Source organism: Coloeus monedula, assembly GCF_965178545.1.
Source record: "Coloeus monedula genome assembly, chromosome: 1".
Classification (NCBI taxonomy): Eukaryota; Metazoa; Chordata; class Aves; order Passeriformes; family Corvidae; genus Coloeus; species Coloeus monedula.
This window is the reverse complement of record NC_138781.1, coordinates 132,441,069-132,463,287: the sequence shown is the minus strand read 5'-3', so window position 1 is coordinate 132,463,287 and position 22,219 is coordinate 132,441,069. Positions and strand designations below refer to the sequence as shown.

The 22,219-nt window shown below is 36.6% G+C and overlaps 1 protein-coding gene across 4 annotated transcripts; it reads right to left on the bottom strand.

The window, feature by feature from the left end:
• Positions 1-1,630: 1,630 nt before the first annotated feature.
• On the bottom strand, positions 1,631-21,264 carry ATP6V0D2 (ATPase H+ transporting V0 subunit d2). Of its 4 annotated transcripts, XM_082294878.1 has the most exons (8): positions 21,080-21,264; positions 14,127-14,298; positions 12,151-12,329; positions 9,403-9,482; positions 7,473-7,550; positions 4,050-4,226; positions 2,592-2,669; positions 1,631-2,069 (listed from the first exon to the last, which is right to left on the bottom strand). In XM_082294878.1, the coding sequence occupies exons 1-8, from the start codon at positions 21,207-21,209 to the stop codon at positions 1,908-1,910; spliced, it is 1,056 nt and encodes a 351-aa protein (XP_082151004.1). In that variant the 5' UTR covers positions 21,210-21,264; the 3' UTR covers positions 1,631-1,907. The 4 variants fall into 4 exon arrangements, with proteins under 4 accessions (XP_082151004.1, XP_082151006.1, XP_082151007.1 ...); XM_082294880.1 differs by lacking the exon at positions 2,592-2,669; XM_082294881.1 differs by lacking the exon at positions 4,050-4,226.
• Between the last annotated feature and the right edge of the window lie 955 nt (positions 21,265-22,219).

Here is a 22,219-nt window from a genome sequence, read left to right as displayed (position 1 = left end):
TGTTTTGTTCGAGTAGGGAGGCCTGATTTATCAGTACAGAAAAAGTATTCATGCACTGTGCTGAATTGTATTAATTAAGTTTCTGTGTCCCAGACCAGTTGACTTTGTTATTCTTCTGCTCCCAACATTTTTTAATGCAATTATACAATTTCATGTAATTTTAATGCAAATAAAGAAAAATCTACAAATCTACAAATTTAGGGCAATGTTTTCTATTGCTTTCTCCATTGCAGTTTGTGAAATAGTTTGTGATACAATCTGTGATATAGGAAAGCATTGATCACAGGTTAGACTGAGAAATACAGATTAAGAAATCCAAGATAATAAACGTTTCAAGGAGGAAACTACAAATGCCAAAATGAAGCTGCAATCCACAAATCTTCAGTTTCTATTTTTTGTTTCTTTTTATTTTATTCTGAATTGCTGGGTCTGCTAAAGATACATCTATATCTTATATATGAGTTGTATTCTTTGCTTATACACTTATAAATTTTTAGTCAATTTTTCTAAATTCCTCCCAAATTATTTCTAAACTAAATTGTGAAAGTATTTTTAAAGTAATAATATAAGGTTGTCTGGTTTTCACAATAAAGCAAAATATTAAAATACTCAATTCTGCATTAAATGAGTATAGCATGTTCTGGGATATGGCCCTTGGGTGTTATTTGCAGTTCAAGAAGTGTGGTTTTATAAAAAAACCACAAAGTTTCTTACTTTTTTATGTATGAATGCATGTGCACATTTCCATATTATAGAGAGAGCTGTATTATATCTGTGGTTTTAAAACCGTGATGCCTGAATATTTTCCATAATTCTGAGGTGTTGACATCAGATATATTTTATTTTTTTGTCTACTCAGCAGGAAATGGATTGTATTTCTATATCATATTTGCTGGAGGAACACTCAGCTAAACAGTGAGATTTGCTGTTGTGCAGCCTGAGACTGAGAAGTCATGCAGAAAATAAAGGTATGGCCAGTTTGAACGATTAAAGGGCAAATTCTTGGAATAGAGTAGGAAGGCAAAATGTTGATAAGGCTTTCAAAATCCTTCCTTTTTCTTCAGCAGAATTAATCTTGTCCTGCTACAATCTGGCTTCAACTGTTCCCTCTATTTTTAGTTACTGATCCTAGCCAGGTCCTCAAATAGCTCAGAGCTGGTGTTGTTTGTGTCTGATGTATAACTGATACAGACTTGGTTGGCATTTTCATTCATGTTTCATAATCATCCCTAGTATGTAATAAAGACAATTCTTTGGTGTGCTGGGAGGGGGCATTTGTATTGCTGTGGGCTAGATCAGGCCCCCATTGTTTGACACCTCATTCGACCTTAGAGGAAGAAAAAACATTTTAGTGACACTGAAGTTACTTATTTACATTTAGTTGCAGAGAGGAGTCACAGTTAAGTTCAGGAAGCTCCCCCTTCAGATTTGTTAAGGGAAATCTCAGAATTTCCCTTTTATTTGTGTATTAAGTCCTTCATACAATCTGTATGCCGTGAGAAAGACCCTGTGAGATAGAAGTAGTGGTTTAATTGGCCCTTTGAAAAAAACATTAATTAAAAAAAAAGCCATTAAAGAGCTTTTCAAATGTCATTGATACAAATCGCGCTTCCACAAAAGAGAAAAAATATATATGTAAGACCTTGCAGGAGGTTTTTATTGATCAATCAAATTAAAATAGGCACAGTGGGGAACAAATCTACCAACAAAACTGGGAGTAAATCCATTAGTGTTTCCTTATGAAGTACCCGTATCTCTAATTGCATTACTTTTTTTCCTATACTGATGTATGTAAGGAGGCTCATTAATACAATTAAAAATATCTGATAAGAGTTAATTTTTGAAATAAGATTTTTCTTCTTTTCTATGAGATGATGCATATTTTCAAGCATTATAGATTCTCAGATTTAGAAAATTGGAATGTAGTTGTTAATTTTGGTTCTGTGTCTCTGAGAAATGCATTCAGCAATCCATACAATATTCCTGCATTCTTGTTCCTTTAACTTCACATAGGCATAAAATACTCCAAAGTGAAACTGGTTGTTAAATGCAAGCACATTCAGCTTTACCTGTAGAAAAGATGAAACGAATGTTATGATAAAATATCAAGGAAGGCGAATGGTATTTTTACATGGTAGCTTTTATGATCAAGATTTCTTGGAGCTTTGCAACCATGACTATATTTAGCAGTCTCTTGAGTATCAATGTAATTGAAATGTCATCTGTGGATTAATTTTGGTAATAGACTACAGCAATATTGCAGGAAATAAAGGACAGTGGTGAAATACCTTCTCTAGTAGACTACTCAAAAGAAATTTCATTAAGTGGTGTTCATGAGATGGCTTTTGGATAGGCTATCAGGATTGACAGTTCTATAAAGAGTCATCAGAAGAATGTTATAGGATTAATTTTACTTTAAAAGGTAAATCCTTCTATTTTGATTCAGCCAAATGTTGACAGCCATGGGAAATCCATGTTCTTGAATACAAAGCAGTACAGTAGAACCAAGAGCCTGGTACCTCATTCTTGTTTTAATTATTATTCCATGGGAGTAACATTCATTTTTATATTTTTAGGTTAGAAGCTTTTACCTCATGTTCAAAAAATGCATCTTCCAGTGTCTTTTCTCCAGTGCCACTCCCTACACCTTCAAACACAGCCTTGTATTCCTAAAAGCATAGACAACCACTCCATGTAAATAAGGTGCATTTGCATTCTGTGCAGCACAGACACGTTACATTACTTTGTAAATTAATCTACGTTAAGTAATCTTTCTGTATAGAAGATCTCATGTATAGATTACAATTCTACATAAATCAAAAGTTAAAAGCATACAGTCAGCAAAAGAAAGAAAAATCACATTTATTCTTGTATTTCTTATCATCATTTCCAACAATTTAAAGTAATTTACTGAAGGCACTAAAAGACACTTATTGTAGAATGACACGTGACCTTTCACTCCTTTGACAGAGAGCACTGAACTTCTTGTACAAATAGTATCCATCAGAGCCAGAGCTCTAAATGGAGCCAAAACACTGAACTCTGATCCTCACATGGCTGCTCCTTTTATTTCCAGTAGTCAGCTGGATTTGCTTTACCTGTATTAATATTGTACTCAAAACCCTTACTCTGATTTTTCATCCTGGAATATCCTGTGCAGATATATTTGACTTGATTTCTTAGGTGTTACGTTTCTGTGTAATTTCCTTCTCTGTGTGTTTGGTTTGTTTTTCCCTTAAAGCAGGAGTGTAGTATAGGTCTACTGCAATGGTTCCCAAATTCATCTAAATAACCCACCATCTCATGAATAGTCTTGCTCCATACCCCATTGACATGGTAACTCATGATTAAAATGTTCTGTTTACGCACAGCTCCAGCTTTGTGAGGGTTTTTTGTGGAGAAAGCAATAAACCAGGCAACATTTTGTTTTGTGCACCTACTTAGAGATAACTTAAATATTACAGACAGACAGAGTACAACAGTTAATTCATAGATCAAGTGTTGCAGATTAACTAATCTTTAATAACAGCACTGTTTGCATCAATCTTAACATTTTCATCTACTTCTTTGAATCAATTAGTGATTTAGAGAAAACTTTTCAGAAGGGAATTTTTTGGTATACTGGCAGTAAATCAGGTTTGCACTAATCTGTGACATGAATTGTTTGGTCAGCTCAGTTAAAAATGATGTATGGCTATGGTCCAAAATCTTGGAGGCAGCAGCAATGAAGTGAAACTCAGTTTGGGGAGGGTTAATGGAGTAGGAAGATTTTTATTTACTAGGATGTGATTTGGTCTTACTTTAGCATCCTCATAAGAGGAACTTTGTACTGTACTAATGTAATAATGTCTTATCTTAATCTTATGTCTTCATATCAAAGGTCTTTGATCCCATACACATTTTTATGGGAACTTTAGTACCTCTGATGATTTTTTCCTCTCTCAAAAATTCTTTAACTTACTTGTTTACTCTTCAAAATTTTGGTGATGTCAGGAGATGTTAAGTATTTGTATTTTGGTTTTTTTGTTTTAATAAATTAGTTTACATACTGCATAGTATTCTGCAACACACTTCACTTGCTCGTAGTCATCTGCATTGGCCAACAGGTGTAAGCCTTCTGGATAAAGTTTTCCACAGGTTGGATACAGCTTCTCTCGGTCATCTTTACTCAGTTCAGTGCCAAATGAATTAATGGTGATGATAAAGGCTCGTCTGTCTGCCTCAAACTTAGCATACAAAACAAAGATAAAGAGGTGTTATTAGACGTCTCATTCTAAATTAGGGTGGGCATATTTTGGGGTTTTTTAGTAAGTCAAACTATGGAAATTTAATTTAAAAAAAAAGCCGACTTAAGAGCACTGGAAACATACCTTGTTTTGAAATTGTAAATTCTTCTTTGCAACTATGCCTTAAATTTTAACTAGAAAATCAAGCAAGGTTTTGCAACCACAGCTTTTATTCTGTGATTTTTGTACTAAAAATATCATTTCTGCTGCTTCCTCATTTCCCCGCTTGTTACCCAAATGTTGACAACAAAAAAATCCTCACACCCTCACGTGTAAGATTATGAAATAATAATCTTATAAATAATGATAATGAAGGAAAGGAACAAGAATCAATAGTACTGCTCTGGGGTAGCTCAAAGTGCTGTTGATAGTAAAGGTTGAATGAAAATCCTAAACAAAATAATTTCTCAATGCACATCTTTAAAATGATATTTCAATAAGGAGGAGGGAGCCGTTTACTTTCCAAGTTAAAGTTTTAAGTGTTTCAAATAACAGTTACTTTTTAATACATAGAATCAAAGGCTATATTTCTTTTGTCAGGTTTAGATGCCTGTAATATCTAAAGTATTTTCACTGCAGCAGCAGACTGAAAGGCAATCCAATGTCTAGATCTCAGGTTCTTATTTTGTGCAAGGCAAAATTTCACTTACCATTCTTACAGTATGAATTAAAAATGCAATAGTAAATAAAAGTAATCTTTTCTTCTGTCTTGAGATCTAAATTGATTATGGTTTTAATTCTTTCCTTTATTACTTTCTTTCATGTTTTAGAGCAGCAGAGGCCTTGCTATTTGCAGGGATTATGCAGGAGAAATCTTCCAAGTGAAGTATATACAGTATATGCACATTTTAGGCAGCTTACAAAATTTCTTGTGCTGTGAATATTTGAGCTATTTTAAGCAGAGAGGTACTCTTTTCAGTTGAATAATAAGGCTGCATTTGCAACACAAATCTGCCACTTTAGCCATTAAACACATATTCACATCTACGCCTGTGTACTGGAACACACAATAACAGGAACCCACCACCCACTGGCACCGACTTCGAAGTAAGGAAAAGGAGTAAACAATAAAGAAGTAATGAGAAGAAAATAAGTGTGCTTGAAAAGATTTCTAGCTAATGAGTAACAGGGCCAAATTTCACTTCCCTTATTAATAAAAATAGGCATATTAGACCTACTGAAACCACTTTCGAAGGACAAATGCTTTCTTTTTTTAACTTCTTAAAGTCATGTAGAATCTAGCTGTTAGATGTGTCATATTTTGTTGGTAAAAAACATGTTAGAGGCAACAGCAACTAATGGTAGCAGATGGGGGTTCTGCTTCTGGTGGCTTCCAGTTTGAGAGAATTTGCAGGATCATTCCCATCCAGGCAGACCTCTCAATTCATCAAATTACTGGCACATGAGGTTCTCTGTAGAGTGTAAGGCCATGAGGCAGTTGCTTGGTGACTTACTCCATCTGATTGCTGCAGGCAGAGGTCAAGTCAGAGGATGACCATTTCCTAAGTGCATAAGTTTCCATGTGGGAGACTGCTAGTTCAGAATTTAGCATGGGGCCATGGTAACAGACACAGCTCTATCTGCAGTGCAGTGCAGTCCTGCAGTTTCTTGCCAGATTCAGGGCTAAACATGCAGCATGTGTTGTCCATGGAGGAAGAGAGATCGTCAGTATTCTTAATATGGAAGTTTGGCACCATGTGCAGTGGTCAAGGAGTTGGGGAGCTAAATACCTCGGCCTCATTCTGATAGGGTCAGGTTGGTAGTCTTACATATAAGATTACAAAATAAATAGCGAGTATTCTTTTGAATAATTAAACTTTGGGGTTTTTTTTTAAATCCAACCATTAGCAGTCTGCTCTATGTGTCTCTTCAGATTAACAATATGCTATAGAAAAAATATTCTATAGAAAAGTTTATCCTCCTGGCTGATTGACATTAGATAGGGATTTTAAAGAATCTTATGATAGGCTAAATTTTTACCACTGATCTAAAGGGAGTTTTAAAACATGCTTAAACTAATGTTAGTAAGTAATCTGCTCTCAGCATGAATTTCTATTTAAAAATGAACTTTCTGAAAAGTCTGAATCAACTCTGGAAAATGCCTTTATGTCTGCCAACCAATCTTTTGATTTTTATTTTTAAGAAAAGAAAAGTCAAAATACTTAATTTCTATTCAATTTAACTTGATTAGAAGTATTTTTTTTAGATCATAAATTGAAACATTGTGACCTGCTTAATTAAAATAGGAAATTGTAATCTTTTTTAGGACACTGTTTTGTAAAATGTAATTCAGACCCATTCTTCCTTCAGGGATAAGCTCCCAGGGTTATTATCTCTCTTCTAAATGCAAACTTTCAGTGTGGTGTCATCAAACCTCAGTGAATTTTTTTTGGTTTCCAGGGAGTAAAATTGCTTATCCAGAAAAAAGACTCCTGGAAGCAAATGGGTGGTCTGGCTCTCAACCTCTGCAAAGAATTGTGATAGATCATGTGAGGAAAAAGAAAAGGGAGGGACCTGAATGCTGAGAATTCAAGTTTAGAAATTTCTGCATCTTTTATTAGAATAACAGAGACAAAAATATCATGTATGTTTTGGGAGGAGGACATTAGGAACTTTGTATGTCAAGGAAAAAATAAATATTAAACTTTTCTGAGTCGAGACAAAAATACAATGCAGAATGTTGGACTGTTTTTATATGACTCTAATTCCAAAGGTCACTCAACCCTAACCTCAACCACTAATTTTAATAGGAGAGTAAACAAACATAATATTGCCATGAAGCTTGAAGATTATTGATTAGTAAATAGGCAGTAATGCCAGGCTTTAGCTGTCCCAAAATCAATAATCAACATTTTCGGGTTTTCTACATAATGGAGAGAAATGCTAAAGGGCAACAGTTTGAGATTAGCAAACTATTTACTCTGTTCTGCTCTCTGTTACAGAAAAATATTAACTGAGACTGGCTCCTCCCTAGTAATGGTCTAGCTGCTTCTCTAGTCAAAAGGCAAAAGTCATCCTTGAATACACTATTCATTACATCTTAGAAAAACAGGTATTTTTAGAGGAGAAGCAAACATTTGACAGATAACTTTGCAAATGGAGAGAGATTCAACAGGAAAAGCAAAGTGAGATAATTATGACAACATTGTGGAGTTCTTTAATGTATAAAGACTGAATGTTTCTTACCTCAAGAATAGGTCTCATTATTTCTGCTGTAGTACCACCTTGTTTTTCACAAAACTTATAAAATGCCTCAAGGTAAGACTACATGAAAGAAGAGAAATATTTTAAATGCTGCTTAAGACCTGGACTAGGATTGCACAAAGCCATGAACCTCATTTTTAAATACTTCCATTAACTTTGATAATTCCACCTATGAATTTAAATTTAGGTATGTGCTTATTTACTTAGCTCAAATGGAAGTTGAAATATTCAACTGCAAATGTCTGGTTACTACAATTTGAGTTCAAATATTTTCAAAAATTGTAATAGGACAAATATTATGTTTTACTTGTGCTCTAAAGAAGGAACTTTTTGAGCTCCACTGAGCTTCCACTGCATAATAAGCAGATGGCTGAAGGAAACTCTTCATTTATAGTGTGTGGAGGAGGGGATTTGGGCATATGCCACGGCTGTTGGGCCAGCAGTATGAGGATACACAAACTAATCCCTGCTGCTCTACCTAAACCCTGGATTAGGACAGAACAGCAGACAAAGCTTCTGTAATACTGGTCTGCAGAGCCCTCTGGTCTGTTAAGGATTCTGGCATCTGCACCCATTTGAAAATACCTGTGCAGGAAGAACACTAAAGATGTCAGAGATGCTGCTCCCCCTGACTCTCCATCCCCCAAAATAGTGTTTTAGGGAATATTTATGTTAAAATGCATTTGCTACAACTTCACACAATCTTGTTAGGAGCTGTCACTAACTACACAATTAAGTGAATTTTAAGTAGACATCTCAAGGGGGATCTACTGCATAGAATTATGTATTAGGTTCTGTATAGTGCTATCTGATAATGGAGCAGAAACAATTGATCACATTGACAGCTGAAGCAAAGGAGAAATTTTATATTAATAATTTAATAGTGTTTGCAGAATGGTCCCCCTAATAGATGAGCAAAAAGGAAAAAAAAATAGATTTAAGAAGTGTTAATATATGATCATCCACACAGGATATAAGAATCAAATATGTATGTTACCAAATTGGAAGAAGTATCTACTATAGTGGTACTGTAAAAGAATTATAATACATGAAGAAATTAAAATACTTGGGTATAATTGATGTTGTATTGAATGAAAGAATTAGTAAAAATTTTAAGAATTAAAAATTGGCTTGGGAATTTATAACTATAATTTATAAGACAAACAGAGGAGTTTTTTCTTTCCCCCTAGTGCAATCAGATCACTGTAAAAATACTTCCTGCAGTCTGGGGTGTCCACTGTGAAAGAAAGATAATAAAGATTTTGGGGATAATGTGCCGGGAGGAGCTGTTAATGGATTGGAGTATGTATAGCCTTTAAAGAGACCATCATAAGAGTAGAGATCTGTTTGCTAATATTTGTAAAGAAGGTGCAAGGCACATGTTAGATGCATATCCTTGCAGCATTGTGCTGTAACAATGCTAAAATTATTTAAAAATGAAGAAAATTATACAAAATCCTTAAGTAAAAATTATGTTAGCTAGACTCAGAACGATTAGACCCTTTCAAATCACATCTTCCTTATATACATAAAGATAAATGTTAGCCAAAAGCCTGTCTAGACTCACTTAGGACCTAAGAGTTTTGTGACATTTGGTGGATAACTGAGTTATTCATAAACAAATCTGGATCTGGATATTAGCCTGACATCTAGAGCATTTTCATGAATGAGATATTAAATAAGAATTTGGATGCAGACCTAAAATTTGAAAACTCCCCAAAGAGTAGAGTAGAAATGAAAGCAGCTGGGTTTCATTCCTGGACTTGAAATCAACCAGATGACCTCAGACAGCTTGCTTTACCTCACCATACTTCTGTTTCCCCATCCATAAAACAGGGTTAATGATACTGACCTGCTTTGCTGAGACACTTTGATAAACCCCAAATATTATCATTATGTTGCAAAAACTTGCCTTGTACAGTTTGTTGCGCATTATTTCAATGTTCATTTCATCCAGGTCATTTTCAGACAGGCAGTCTTGAAAGAAAGCAGCTGAAAGTAGAGTTTATAATATAGCAGTATGAATCTGCATGCTGGTAATATGCATCTCCTGTCTATTGCTCACCAGTGTGTGAACAAGGATCCAAGGGTTCTGTTGTACAAGAGAGGGTGATATAACAGAGAGGAAGAAAAATCCACTTGATTTTCCCTTATCCTCCTATCCCCTCTTTTTTAATGAGAATCTGCAGTGGGGGGAATCAATCAGTGCTGTAGCCAGAGTCCATATCTCCAGAGAAAATCAGATAGGAATGCTAATGAAAGCCCTAATCTTCTCTGAAGTGTATCATTTGGTTATTATGGCGATTTTCTAGTGAGTGAAAACTAATTTTTGTCTGAAATCATGCAGGTATTCTGCAATTGTTAAGGAGAACGCTCTTTCCTATTTTCCCTTTTCGTCTTTGCGTATATATTGTGGGAAAGGCAACAGGTTGCAGCTGATAAAGGGCACATGCTTTGACCTTGGCCATCTGTGCTTACGGGTCCTCTGCAGAGCTGACTAAAGAGCAAGCTTTTGAGCAGGGAGGCAGTGGATGAGTTTCACTTGTGCAGCTGGACCATTTAAAAATATGATATTCATAATAACGTGTGCCTCTCGCTGTTCCTGAGCTATCCCAGTGGGGCAGAGCAGTACTATACGACAGAGTGTTGTCTCAAGCAGTGGCAATGGAAGACAGTATTTACAGAGAGGATGTGAGTCTGGCCATGTTTTGTGGTCTCATCCCTTCCTACTCTTCCAGCATCCAGATTTTAAATGAAGACTATCAAAGTGTAGCTCTGAGAGTTCCCTTCAATTTCTCCTTATAGATCTATTGCCCATAAATTTGTCCCATGACTAAAAAACTGATACAGCTCTCTTCTTTTACAAAATAGTTTAGCAAAAAAAATTCCAGAAATTTACTACCAGCTATGTGAAAACAGTGGTTTAGTTTACCTTTTAAAATTAGTTTTCTGCTGGGATTTGGTCTTCTGAAGGATTTAGTAGGTTCATAACTCACTGTGAACAAACCACTGCCCTCAGGACTCTGTAAACCGTGTCCATATCTCTCATTGGCTTTGTCCACTGTGAACTGCATTCTGGACTTTTTAGCCTGTCTGCACATGGCAGCACTGTTCATTTTAGCTGTCCTGCTCTGTCCCTTCTCTGATTTCACTGTACAGTTGTGCTAGTGCCCAGGCACTGGTGGGAATGTGCTGCTCTGTGAGGGAAAGCCAGGAGTGTGCCATGCTGAACACAGCCAGCTCCAGCTGGGACCCACCACAGGGCACAGCCAAGCAGATGTGTCTGAAGAGGGCCTACCTGAAAACCAGATTGGGACTTCAGGGCATGTAATGATCGGACAAGGGATAATGGCTTTAAACTGAGAGAGGATAAGTTTAGATTAGATATTAGGAAGAAATTCTTTACCGTGAAAATGCTAAGACACTAGAACAGGTTGCCCAGGGCAGCTCTGGATGCCCCATCCCTGGAATTGTCCAAGGCCCTGTTGGATGGGGCTCTGAGCAACCTGGTCTAGTGGAAGGTGTCCTTGCCCATGGCAGGAGGGTTAGAACTAGATGATCTTTCAGCTCACTTCTTACCCAAACTATTCTATGATTTTATGGCTCTAAACTCCCCCTGCTCCTTGTGACACACAATCCCTCTCTAGAGGGATGCAGTGTTACCTGTGGGGATAACAGGGGGCAGAGAAGAGGAGCCTGGCAAGAAGGAGCAGCAAAGGCTGGAGGAAAGGTATTTTCCCCAAGTGTCTAAATGTTTCATTATTTTCTGCTTGTTTCCTTATATCTGGATCAGTAATTAATTATGTCATACATTAATCAGTAATAAATCAAGTTAATTTCCCCCCAAATTTAGTCTGGTTTGCCTGCAACAGTACTTTGTGGGTGATCTCAACCCACAATCTCTTTTTTCTACCTTTTTTCTCACCCTCATTGTGCTGAGAGTAAGGAGTGAGCAAGTGGCTGGGTGGGGAATTTTTTCTGTCTGGGGCCAACCTACCACACCTCCTAGAGAAGCAGAACCCAAAACCTCTCACAGTACTAAAGATGAGAGCACTTAATGGTTTAATATACATTCAAATCCATCCAGTTCCATCTTATTCTCAGTGCCCTTCACAGCCTACTAGGTTTTGTTTGTGTTGGCTGCTGCACCGCATTGAGCAGAGTTTAATCTTAATTTCATAATGTGACATTCCCAAACTTTACCCTGTTTTACTTTTAGATTTAGTTCTTCAAAATAGGACTTTTATTTATATTTGAACCATGCCCAAATTTCAAGAGGGAATCTAGGTTCTACCATGACATCTAGTATGTATTAGTAGCTTTCTGCTTGATACTTAGTGAAGATATATTTTTTAATAAAGATGTAGGTGTTGAAATAAAAATCTAGGTGCTTTAAATCAGTGACTACTTTGGATATAAAAGATATACATTATAGTTCTTGAGTAGCATGTTTTCTCTGTGTCTGGTACCCAAGATGGATATAGAAGCTGTTAATATATGTTAATAGAATGTGTCCTGAACACCATTTTGGAAGTGCTTGATCCCCAGTTCAAGTTTTGTGTTACCAAAATACAGCATATCCAGTGGGAAACATGCTGCTCTTAGTCATACAGCATTAGTAGTTTTGAGAAGAAGATAAGAAATAATTTAGTGTTTTTACCTAATGGTGTGTCAACCAAAATTGCATTGAAGAGCTCAGTGGGATTTGAGGCAATGCTGACTGCTTCCATTTGCTCAAAGCTTCCCAATGGATGGCACTTGGGAACAAGTTCAGCTATGGGTCGTTCATGTAATGTGCCAGTTATTAAAAGAATTACATTGTCAATCATATAGCTGTATCTGTATTGGAAAGAAAAAGTAAAAATAAATTATTTTTATAATCAACTTTCAGTTGAAAAAATACAACCCCCAAATTTTTGAAAATTAACAATAATACCAAAGTATTATCAGAATGTATGTTCATTCTATATCAATAATTCATTAAATATCAACAGAAGCTTTTAAATAGCAAGTAGATAACAGAGAATTAGTTTTAAACCATATGACGGATTCTGAAAATGGACACTTTTAAAGAAGGTGGTGCTGACATATGACTATAATAAGCATAACAGCTGAGAGATGTAGATTCACTATAATAAGTGACAATGAGTGGTATCCAAAGCTGAGCTAGCAACTTTTCTAGTTTGGGATTTTCTTATTTCATATATACCATCTGGACAGAGAAGTACATGGGAATCTCGGCACTAAAACTGCAGAGTTCATGCAGATGGTCCAACCTCGGGGTTTTCTTCTCACTCAGCTTTAAACAACCTCCCATGAGGGAACTAAGAACAGGCTCTTATAGATTTCTTTATTACTAAAAGTCTTGCTTCATACTAGTTCACTGTCAAAGAGGCTGATAAGAGTTTTGCCAGTGACTTGGAAATGGGAACACTATTCCCTTGAATGCCAGTCTTCAGCTTGCATTTTTGACTAAGAACACAGCTAGAAACATACAGGGATTAATATGTTCTCACCCAACATTTGTGAAGAGGGGTGGAGGATCTGGTGGAATGTAGTTCAATGATTTGTGTGAAATATGTTTAACTAGTGTATCCATTATTTAGAAAAACAACAGTGTGCAAAGGTTATGCATACACGTGTACATTCACGTCAATGAGTGTGAGAAAAGAGCTGCCATAACTTTCATGTTTTCATTTTTATTTCCTGAAACAAAATGTAAGCATTGTATGAATACAGGTCCTGTTAATATATTAACCTAAATAAAAGTGGTCAGCTACATATGACCAGAAAAAAAAAAAAACAACCAACTTTCTTTTTTACTGTTATAATAAAAACACTCCTTGAAAGTTAGTTGAACAGTTAATTGTTCTTGTTAAAATATATTAAAAGGATAAGATCAAGGGGAGTAAATAGGTAAAATATCCTGCTGATATTTTGCTAATCCATGTTGTTATACTGCTATAAAGCAAATTCCTGTTCTTGAAGTTGTTTAAACCATTGATTTGCAAGTTTCATCTATTTGTGATGGTATTGAGATCAGAGCTTTCTCTTCATCTGGCATCAAACAGCAGCTGAACTTTCAAAGAAAGCTACTTGGATCTAAATATCTTGCAATATGCCACAGAAAGTTCTCCTAGTTTTTATTTATTTGGTTCAAATAATATAAAAAGTATGGTGGGTGTAGGATGTGTTGTCTTTCCCCCTTTAAAAAAAGGTCTACAACCTGCCACATGCCTAGGAATTAAATCACTTCTGTGTACATCATGAAACTGTTAATCTTGCGTGAGTCACACACCCCCCCCCCCCCCAAAATGTCAGTTTTTCAAGTTCTCTGACTTAAATAGTGTTTAAAGATTTTAACCATTTTTTTCAATCTCTACCACTTCTTCTGTCACTGTTCACATAAAAGAATCTGCTTCTGCTCTTTAAAATAATTAGTGGCAAAGACAACAGGTCTTCATATACACATACAGTTTCAGAACTTATATTAGCAAATAAAGTATGCAAATGTAGCAGTATCAAAGTAATTTTTCTGGTTTTAAAACTTAATAGAATTTCCAATATGTTGCATTGGCACTATTTTAACTGCTTTTTTTACCACTGTGTGGTAAGCTATGTAGTAATATTACTTACGTGACAAAATTCAGAAAAGTGGCAAGTGGTTCAAAAGCATGGTTTCTAAAGTAATGAAATTCTGTGAGTAGTTTTGCTTTCAGTTTATCATCAATGGTGGAAATAGTGAGAGGGCCAGTTTCATTAGCCAAGAAGTTGCCATAGTCTGTAGTCTGTAGATGTAACTTCAGATCTGGAATTAAATTCAGGAAAGATCATGAGAATAGACTGTCATATTGTCCGCAAACCGAATTTTAAAAAAAGTTGATTTCTAGTATATTTTTCTATTAAGCAACTGATCGTACTCTGTTGAAAAGTTTTTGCGTAGATCTAATATAGTATAAATGCAAAATTTATGCAAATTTATACTGCCTTCTACCAGTAAGATTTACTGCATGCTGTAGGAAAGAACAAATAATTTATGCCATTTTCAGAGTGTTACTTACTACTGTCTCTAGTGCCTTCCCCATCAGGTTTGTTCAATGTTTCAATTTCACTGATTTGCACCATTATAACACGTCAGTTGTTTTGCCTGCTGCACTCCCATGGACTCTTTTCATCAATAGGAATCATCCTTTAACTTTTTTAAGTCCTTATATATTTCTATGAAACATTTAAATCTCAGGTAAGATTATAATCTTCTGTTATCAGGCTGTCTGAAGAAGAGAGCACATCTTGCCTGGCACACATTCTGGACTCCAAATGGATTCTGTAGTGGAGCACTTGAAAGGGTAGAGTTATATTCTCCTAATATTTCTGGTTTGGCTTTCTCTGATTTATGGCTGCTACTAGCAAATCCTTAGAAGCTGTTCCAGAAACTTGGGTCATTGTGACATTTTCTGTTGGAGCTCTCAACCCTGGTGACTGGGGAAAATGAGTTGTTTAGACCACAAAGTTAAATGAAACTTTCATGGTATCAAAGAATTCATATGATAAATTTTCTCATTTTTTAGCATGAGACAAAAACAAGCATTTGAGTCAGTTCAAACTGCTGTTCAAAGCAGTTTAACGTTTTCTTTTAGAAAAGCTCATGCTGCACTGCATAATTATGTTCAAATGCTGTATTAAAACTATTGTAAATTATAGATTGGGACACTCATATCATTTGGGCATTCATAATAATTAGATTTCTATATGAAATATGAAGTGAGGGTTAGGGAAAAGAACAGCAACGCTCCCACTGACAGAAATGAGGGTGTACCTGTAAGGAAGTAAATTTGAAGTCAGCAAGGTAAGAATTTTCACTACAGTTGCTACTTTTGCTTATTTCTCAATGTGTATCCTTACTTGATATGCAATAAGGTTGCCTACACTGGGAATTAAAGCAAAATAACTAGTATACTGTGAATTCAGACTCCTATGTTTAGCACTGTAGCTTACTGAGATAAGCTTCAGAATCTTCTGTGCAAGTTGGCTGCCACTCAAGGTTGCTCATGGTCCTGTCCAAACTGGTCATGAATATTTCTAATCTCTCTGGGCAACCTCTTATGGTGTTTCACCACTCTTCTTTGAAAAGATTTCTTTCTTGTATTTAGTCTGAATCTATTCTCTTGTAGTTTAAAACCATTACTATTTGTCCTATCGCTACAGGCCCTATTAAAAAGTTTGTCTCTATCTTTCTTGTAAGCCCCCCTCAGGTACAGAAAGTTGGCAATAAAGTCTTCCCAGAGTTTCTCCAGGCTCAACAGTCCCAACTCTCTCATCTTTTCTTCATAGGAGAGATGCTCCAGCCTTCTGATCATCTTTGTGGCCTTACTCAGGACTTGCTCCAACGGGTCCATGTCCTTCCTGAGTTGGGGACCCCAGAGCTGGACACAGTACTCCAGGTGGGGTCTCATGAGGGCAGAGTAGAGGGGGAAAACCATTTCCCTCCCTTGCTTTAGATACAGCCCAGGATATGGTTGGTTTTCTGGGCTGTGAGCACACATTGTCAACTCATGTCTGACTTTTCATCCAAGAGTAGTAGATATCCAAGTCATTTTCCACAGGTCTGCTCTCAATTCCTTCATGCCCCAGCCTGTATTGATACCAGGGATTTCCCAACCCAGGTGCAAGACCTTACACTTGGCCTTGTTGAACCTCATGAGATTCCCGTGGGCTCACTTCTCCAGTTTTGCAGGGTCCCTCTAAATGACACCCCATCCCTCAGTTGTGTCAACTGCACCACTCAGCTTGGTGTCACCTGCAAACTTGTTGATGGTGCACTTGATCCCACTGCCTGTGTCGCTGATGAACATACTAAACAGTACTCGTCACAGTAAAGACCCTCGTCACTGAGCTCTGTCTGGACTTTGAAGCATTGCCCACTACTGTGGATGCAACCACTCAGCCAGTTCCTTATCCACCAAATATAGTCTGTTCATCACATCCATATCAAATCACATAACACACTTAGAAGAAGTCATAGTTTCAGTACATACTTCCATGTAGGAAGCAGAGAAAGAGAATACAAATACGAAAAAAAGAAACACAATAGAATAAAGAGGGAAAGGTAAGCAAGATTAAGACATAAATAAATGCAGAATTATACCCAGAAATTAGTCTAATTATGTAAAACCAAGTTTTAAAAACATCACTAATATTTTGATTTCACACCTACATTTCCTGTGAAAACTGTTCATTCTTACTTTTCTCCTTTTTGTTGCAAAGAGTGTAAAAATACTTGGCATATGGTGAGATTAGATAATACTACTTTATTAGATGCAGAGCTGAATTCCAACTTTCCTCAATTCCTTTTCAGATGAACCCCAGATATCTACCTTTAGTCACATTCTGTAAATGCCTTTCAAAGACAGTAGTCTTCAGGGGTTAACTACCTAAAGCAGACTGTAACACCCAAATATCAGCCCAATTATTCACCATTCTGAAGTGTTCTTAGCATCATCATAAGATGAACAGAAATAAAAACCTGCTGATCTAGAGTAGTTTCACAAGACTTTGTTATTCTTCCTCAGTTCTCCGATTGATTGAGTGGCATCATAAACCATGCCTTAATATAAGGCATGAAAAATATTATCTATAAGACATTAAATATCCTTACCCATCTCCCAAAAGCTAAGGAAGAAATGTTATACCCAGGAATGTTGGGTTTATAACCCTGTCAGTTACACAGCCTGCTTTATAGATGTATTTCTTTAACTGAATTAATAAATGTCAGCATGCATACTGTATGTTTAAAAAATATTCAACCCTACCTCATGGTCTTGGCCAAAATAATCATCCGCAAGATCCAATACCATATAATATCAATCAGGAATGTCATAATCAGAGTTCACATCAAGACAGAGTTCAGTGCAGCTCAGAGACTGCTCTGGTGGTCCTAAATTACAGTCCTTTCATTGCTGCTGGTATAAATACAGCCTGGGAACTATCGCAGTCAGACCCTGGCACTAGTGACATGACTTGGTGACTCAGCAGGAGTAGATGGCTGAGCATCACAGGCACCTCAGACATTCCTGTTCGCCAAAACTTTTTATTGATTGTAGCTGCCCCTTTTTCCAGGGTCTCTTGGAGACCTACACAAGACTCTGGACTTTGTCCTAAAGATCCCTAGGAAAGAAAATCCTGTATTTCAGCTGTCATCCATTCATTTTGATTGTCATCCGTCTGCATTGTGTATTTCCTCATAAAATTACATGCAGGAAAACAACTTACAGGAAAAGTATTACCTTAAATAATGAGTTTACTCACAATTGAACGACAAACAAACACAATTAACTAAAGTATGAATAAAATGAATTAATGCACAGAGGGAGACTAAGATGAATGCAGTTAAGATGGAAATGATCCTTATCAGAAAGAAGGAAAGAGTATTGTGAGAATTTGAACAAAGTGTTAACCTGTTTTTTGGCATCAAGTTCATGGTAACTTATCTGACTCCTGACTTTGATAGCCAAATAACCAACTAGCCACAGTTTTCACTCAGTTAACATTGTTATTTCAGCCCCTATGTGCTGGCAGGCCCTGGCTCTGGCAAGCTAAGTAAACTTATTTCAGTGATTTTGTTGGGAGCAGAGTTGTGATGCTTGTCCTTCTGTGACCTAGCCTCCTTTCTACAGAGCAGAAGTCTTTCTATCACACAAAAAAGCAAGAGAAGAACAAAGCACTGCATTTAAACACCTCCACACCCCCACACCCCCACATTCTACTTCAAAAACTGTCAGCAAGGTTGCTCTGGGAACCTCATTCCCTTGAAATAGATGATGCTATAGGGCCAAACTAGAAAAATGCAGCCCATGAGGTAGCTGCATGGGAATCACAGTAGTTCAACCAAGCCCAAAAGGATTTCTAAATGAAGCTGAAAACTTCTTCTCCAGTCTGTATGGCCCTGAATTGAGAGGACACAGTGGTATCATTAGTCTGTTAGAAGTCTTCTTTCTTCTTTCCGTCTTGCTTTTATGCTTGCTCTGTGATTATCAAGCAGATGTAAAGCACTAATCTACAGCTCTTCTTGTGGTTCTTCAGTGCTGACATTATGGTTTCCTCTCTAGAGATACCAAAACCACTTTGAAATTAAAAGATCTTTTTTGTTTCTATTTATGGGTTACTTTGAGCGGTTTTGATTTTTGTTTTCTACTTATTTGTTTTAGCATATTTATAGTGTTTTTAACTTAGGCCATTTTTTGTGGTGTGGTGCTAAGCCACAGAATGCAGAATAGGGTAAATTTATTACCTTTTAATGTGAAGACATGATGGCACTACTGAACAAACGTCATAGTACTACAGCACAAATACACTTGCTGAATATTTCAAATTGAAACAAAAGACAATGTATGAAATTTACTTTAGAGGTAGGGGTCTGTGGGTTTGGTGCACTGTACACTCATGGCGCAGGTTCAGTATTACAGCGTCCTACATGTGCAGAGAGATAAGTGTGTTAACATCATGTAGAAACCCAATATGTCTCATATTTTCATTATAAAGAATACATTTGGTAGGTAAATGGTGGGAATCTGTTAGCTGTCTATAATAAGTAGAAAAATGTTACAATGGTGAAAGAGATGTAGCTGAATAGCAAAAAAGGGGAAGTGATAGTGGGTAGTAGAGATGTGCTTGTAGGAGGGATGATGAAGGCTGCTGCTTCTATTGATGAAATAATTTGCATTCCAAAATTGAATGAACACCGGAAAAAAAAAAAGTTTCAAAAATAAAACTAATTGTTCTTCCTATTGTAAATTTTAATTTGAAGTGGTTTTTATCTCTCTATTATTACCTGATCATCTGCTGCATGCTCTTAAAAATATTGAAGGTTTATATATCTCAGAAGTATTTGAAAACTACTTCATGGTGTTAAATAACTTTCTTATAGCATGACTTATAATTTAGAGTTTTTTCACTATTCTAAATTTAACATGAGCAAGTATTTTTTTGTGAAGGGTGCAAATAATCCTTTTGGCTTGTATGTTTTTAACTCTGTATACTTTCTTCTTATTCAGAGTAACTGGGATTTTTTTTCCTTCATGGAGCTTTGGATGACATCATTTATTGAGCTCATCTGCAGGGAGAAGTGAAGTGACAACAAAGTTTAATTATTCTACCATTCTGTCCTTTGTGTCTTTTATAGGTATTTGAAGCTGTTACCTTTTTCTGAAGTCTGTATACTTATGCAGCAGGACTTTTTCACTTCACAATTAAATACAACATCAAGAGTTTCTGTAGACTCTTTAAGTTACATAGATCACAACTGCTGGAACAAATAGGATAAAGAAACTGTAGATTTTTTCCAGCTGACATAAGGGATAGATTTCAGTTTTCAGAGTGATTGTATACATATGTTCTCTGTGTCTAAACTGCCACTGTATTAAATGGAGAGCTGATACAGCTCTCCAGGTTATCAGCAGAAGTAGACACATGCAATTGGTCAGTAGAACAGCGTCTAGATTTCATTGTCTGCATTGATAATCTCTTTGACTGTAAGAGGAACTTTATGCTGTGAACTGGTAAATATCTACCTGCATTTCTTTAAATGTAGTTGGTTTAATCTGAGAGTTGAATGACAAGCAATCTTCCCAGACTTATGTTATTATTTATATTAATAGTTTAGACAGCCTCAAAACTGTTGGATATGAGAATGATCATTCTTCACTTTTTCTTACCCCAAACCGATTACTGCATGCACAAATCAACCAAAGCTTAAAACAGAGTGAGCTTATTCATTCTCCTTCTTCCTTTTCCAAACTGATTTAATAGACTGCACATTACAGAAATTGAGTGTACAATCATAGCTTTCATTTTGCAGTCAGGGAAATGAACTTTATGTTCCTTTAGAAAGGTGATTACTTTCTGTTGCATTTTTTTCCTGCCAAGTGTCTAAAGGTACGTCATATGATTCTTTGGTACAAGTCTGTCTTCATCAGGCTGTGACCAGTCTTGGCCACAGAAAGCTGTTTTGGAAACTAATGTGTGCTCTCTTTATTACTGTGGCAAAGTCACCTTGAAAAGAGCTTCTCTTTTTTTTTTCTACTTCCCTAAGTTTTATCTTTGTGGAGTCTAGTTTTCTGTTCCTGGTAAGATGAATATCCACTATTGCCCTAAAACTCATGAAGTAACCAATTGCTAAAATTATGTATTTTATAGAGAAACTCAGAGCCAAATGGTAAGCTTTTAATAAGATTTTGGAAACTATTTTATACAGCTGAAATGGTGTGAAACTTCCACACCTGAACTGTTCTATAGCATTGTTAAAATCTGGGAGAAGGTTGCCAGTCTCCATAAGAACTCTGTGGATGAGATTTCTAAACCTTATGAGTAAACCAAAAGTCCCATCATCTCTATTGCTTTGCAAATCACAGCCTGCACACAAATCACAGTCTACGGAAAACTATTAACTTAAATATGAGCAAGATTCTTCAAAGGACATGTAGGTTATCTCTGGGTTTAAGATAAGCTCTCAATACTTCAGTCTTTTACCTTCCCTTCTTCAAATGCCTAAGCAACAATGTTTCTTCCTAAATAAAATAAACCAGCAGACTTACCTTCTAGTGTCTCACACTGTGCTAGATTGACATAGTCTGCACTTGTCAAGATCCCAGCTTTGAACCCTCGGACCAGACCCTCCAAGTAGCCGTGGTCCACATTGAAGTAAAACTCTGAGTATCCTGGCATGGAGAAAAAGATATTTGATCTCTCTTCTGGGTTCTTGATGGCACTGAATATCTGCCACCAACTGTTTTTCTCCTCTTTGGAAGGAGTGACAAATAGTCACGGAATTCCTGCCAGCCTATGATTGTGTTTTACCAACTGGTTTCTTCCTGTTTCTTGCTCCTACTGTAGTTCCAGTACAGTTGATGCTTACACAACAGCCAGCCAGTAAATCCAACTCCCTCCTGTCAAAGCCAGAAAATGAACCTATTATTGTTGAAAGAGAAGCCAAAAAGGAAGTACAGGATTTAACCCCTGCTTGCAAGGATGCTCTGCATTGCTTGGAGAATGAGAAAGCACATTAACAGCTTGATAAAACTTTCACATTTCTTAACTGTATTATAAACAGGAAGTTATCTGAGAATGCCTATAGAGAAACTATTTCTGCAGTAAAACAGTGGGTTGTGGCAGAACATAGCCTATTCAAGGAGCTTAGGTGGTTTGGTAGTGTCTGTATTACCTTCTTTTTTTTAATGTTTTTGCTTGCTGGAAATGTTTTGCTGCTCATCTCTATCACTAAATATGTATAGGAATTATAAGAGCTTTCTAATAATTACTGTGAACATTAGACAATGTGCAAAGGTGAAAGGTTTTTGAATGGTTTGACTTTCATTGTCCTTGAAAGCCAGTATTCAAAACTTGCCTCCACACCATAGTCTGTCCCAGTGTGCCACTCATACCTAGACACACACACTCGTTTTTGAGAGCTTTGAACATGTTTGGTGTATTGTGTTGGCTGAAGACATGCACCATGCCTTCTCTACTGACCCTTGTGATGAAATGTGGCTGCAGCAAGAGTTGTGAGTTGGCAGCCAGTGGGACACGGCTGTGACTATGAGACCTTCTCCCCTGTCCTGGAAGGGGAGAAACTGATGAGACCTTGGTACTCACCAGATGATTCCTGTCTATACCATGCTGCTCCTGGCATGGCAAGGCTTTGAATGCCACACAATGAGACACAGGATGCCAGCATG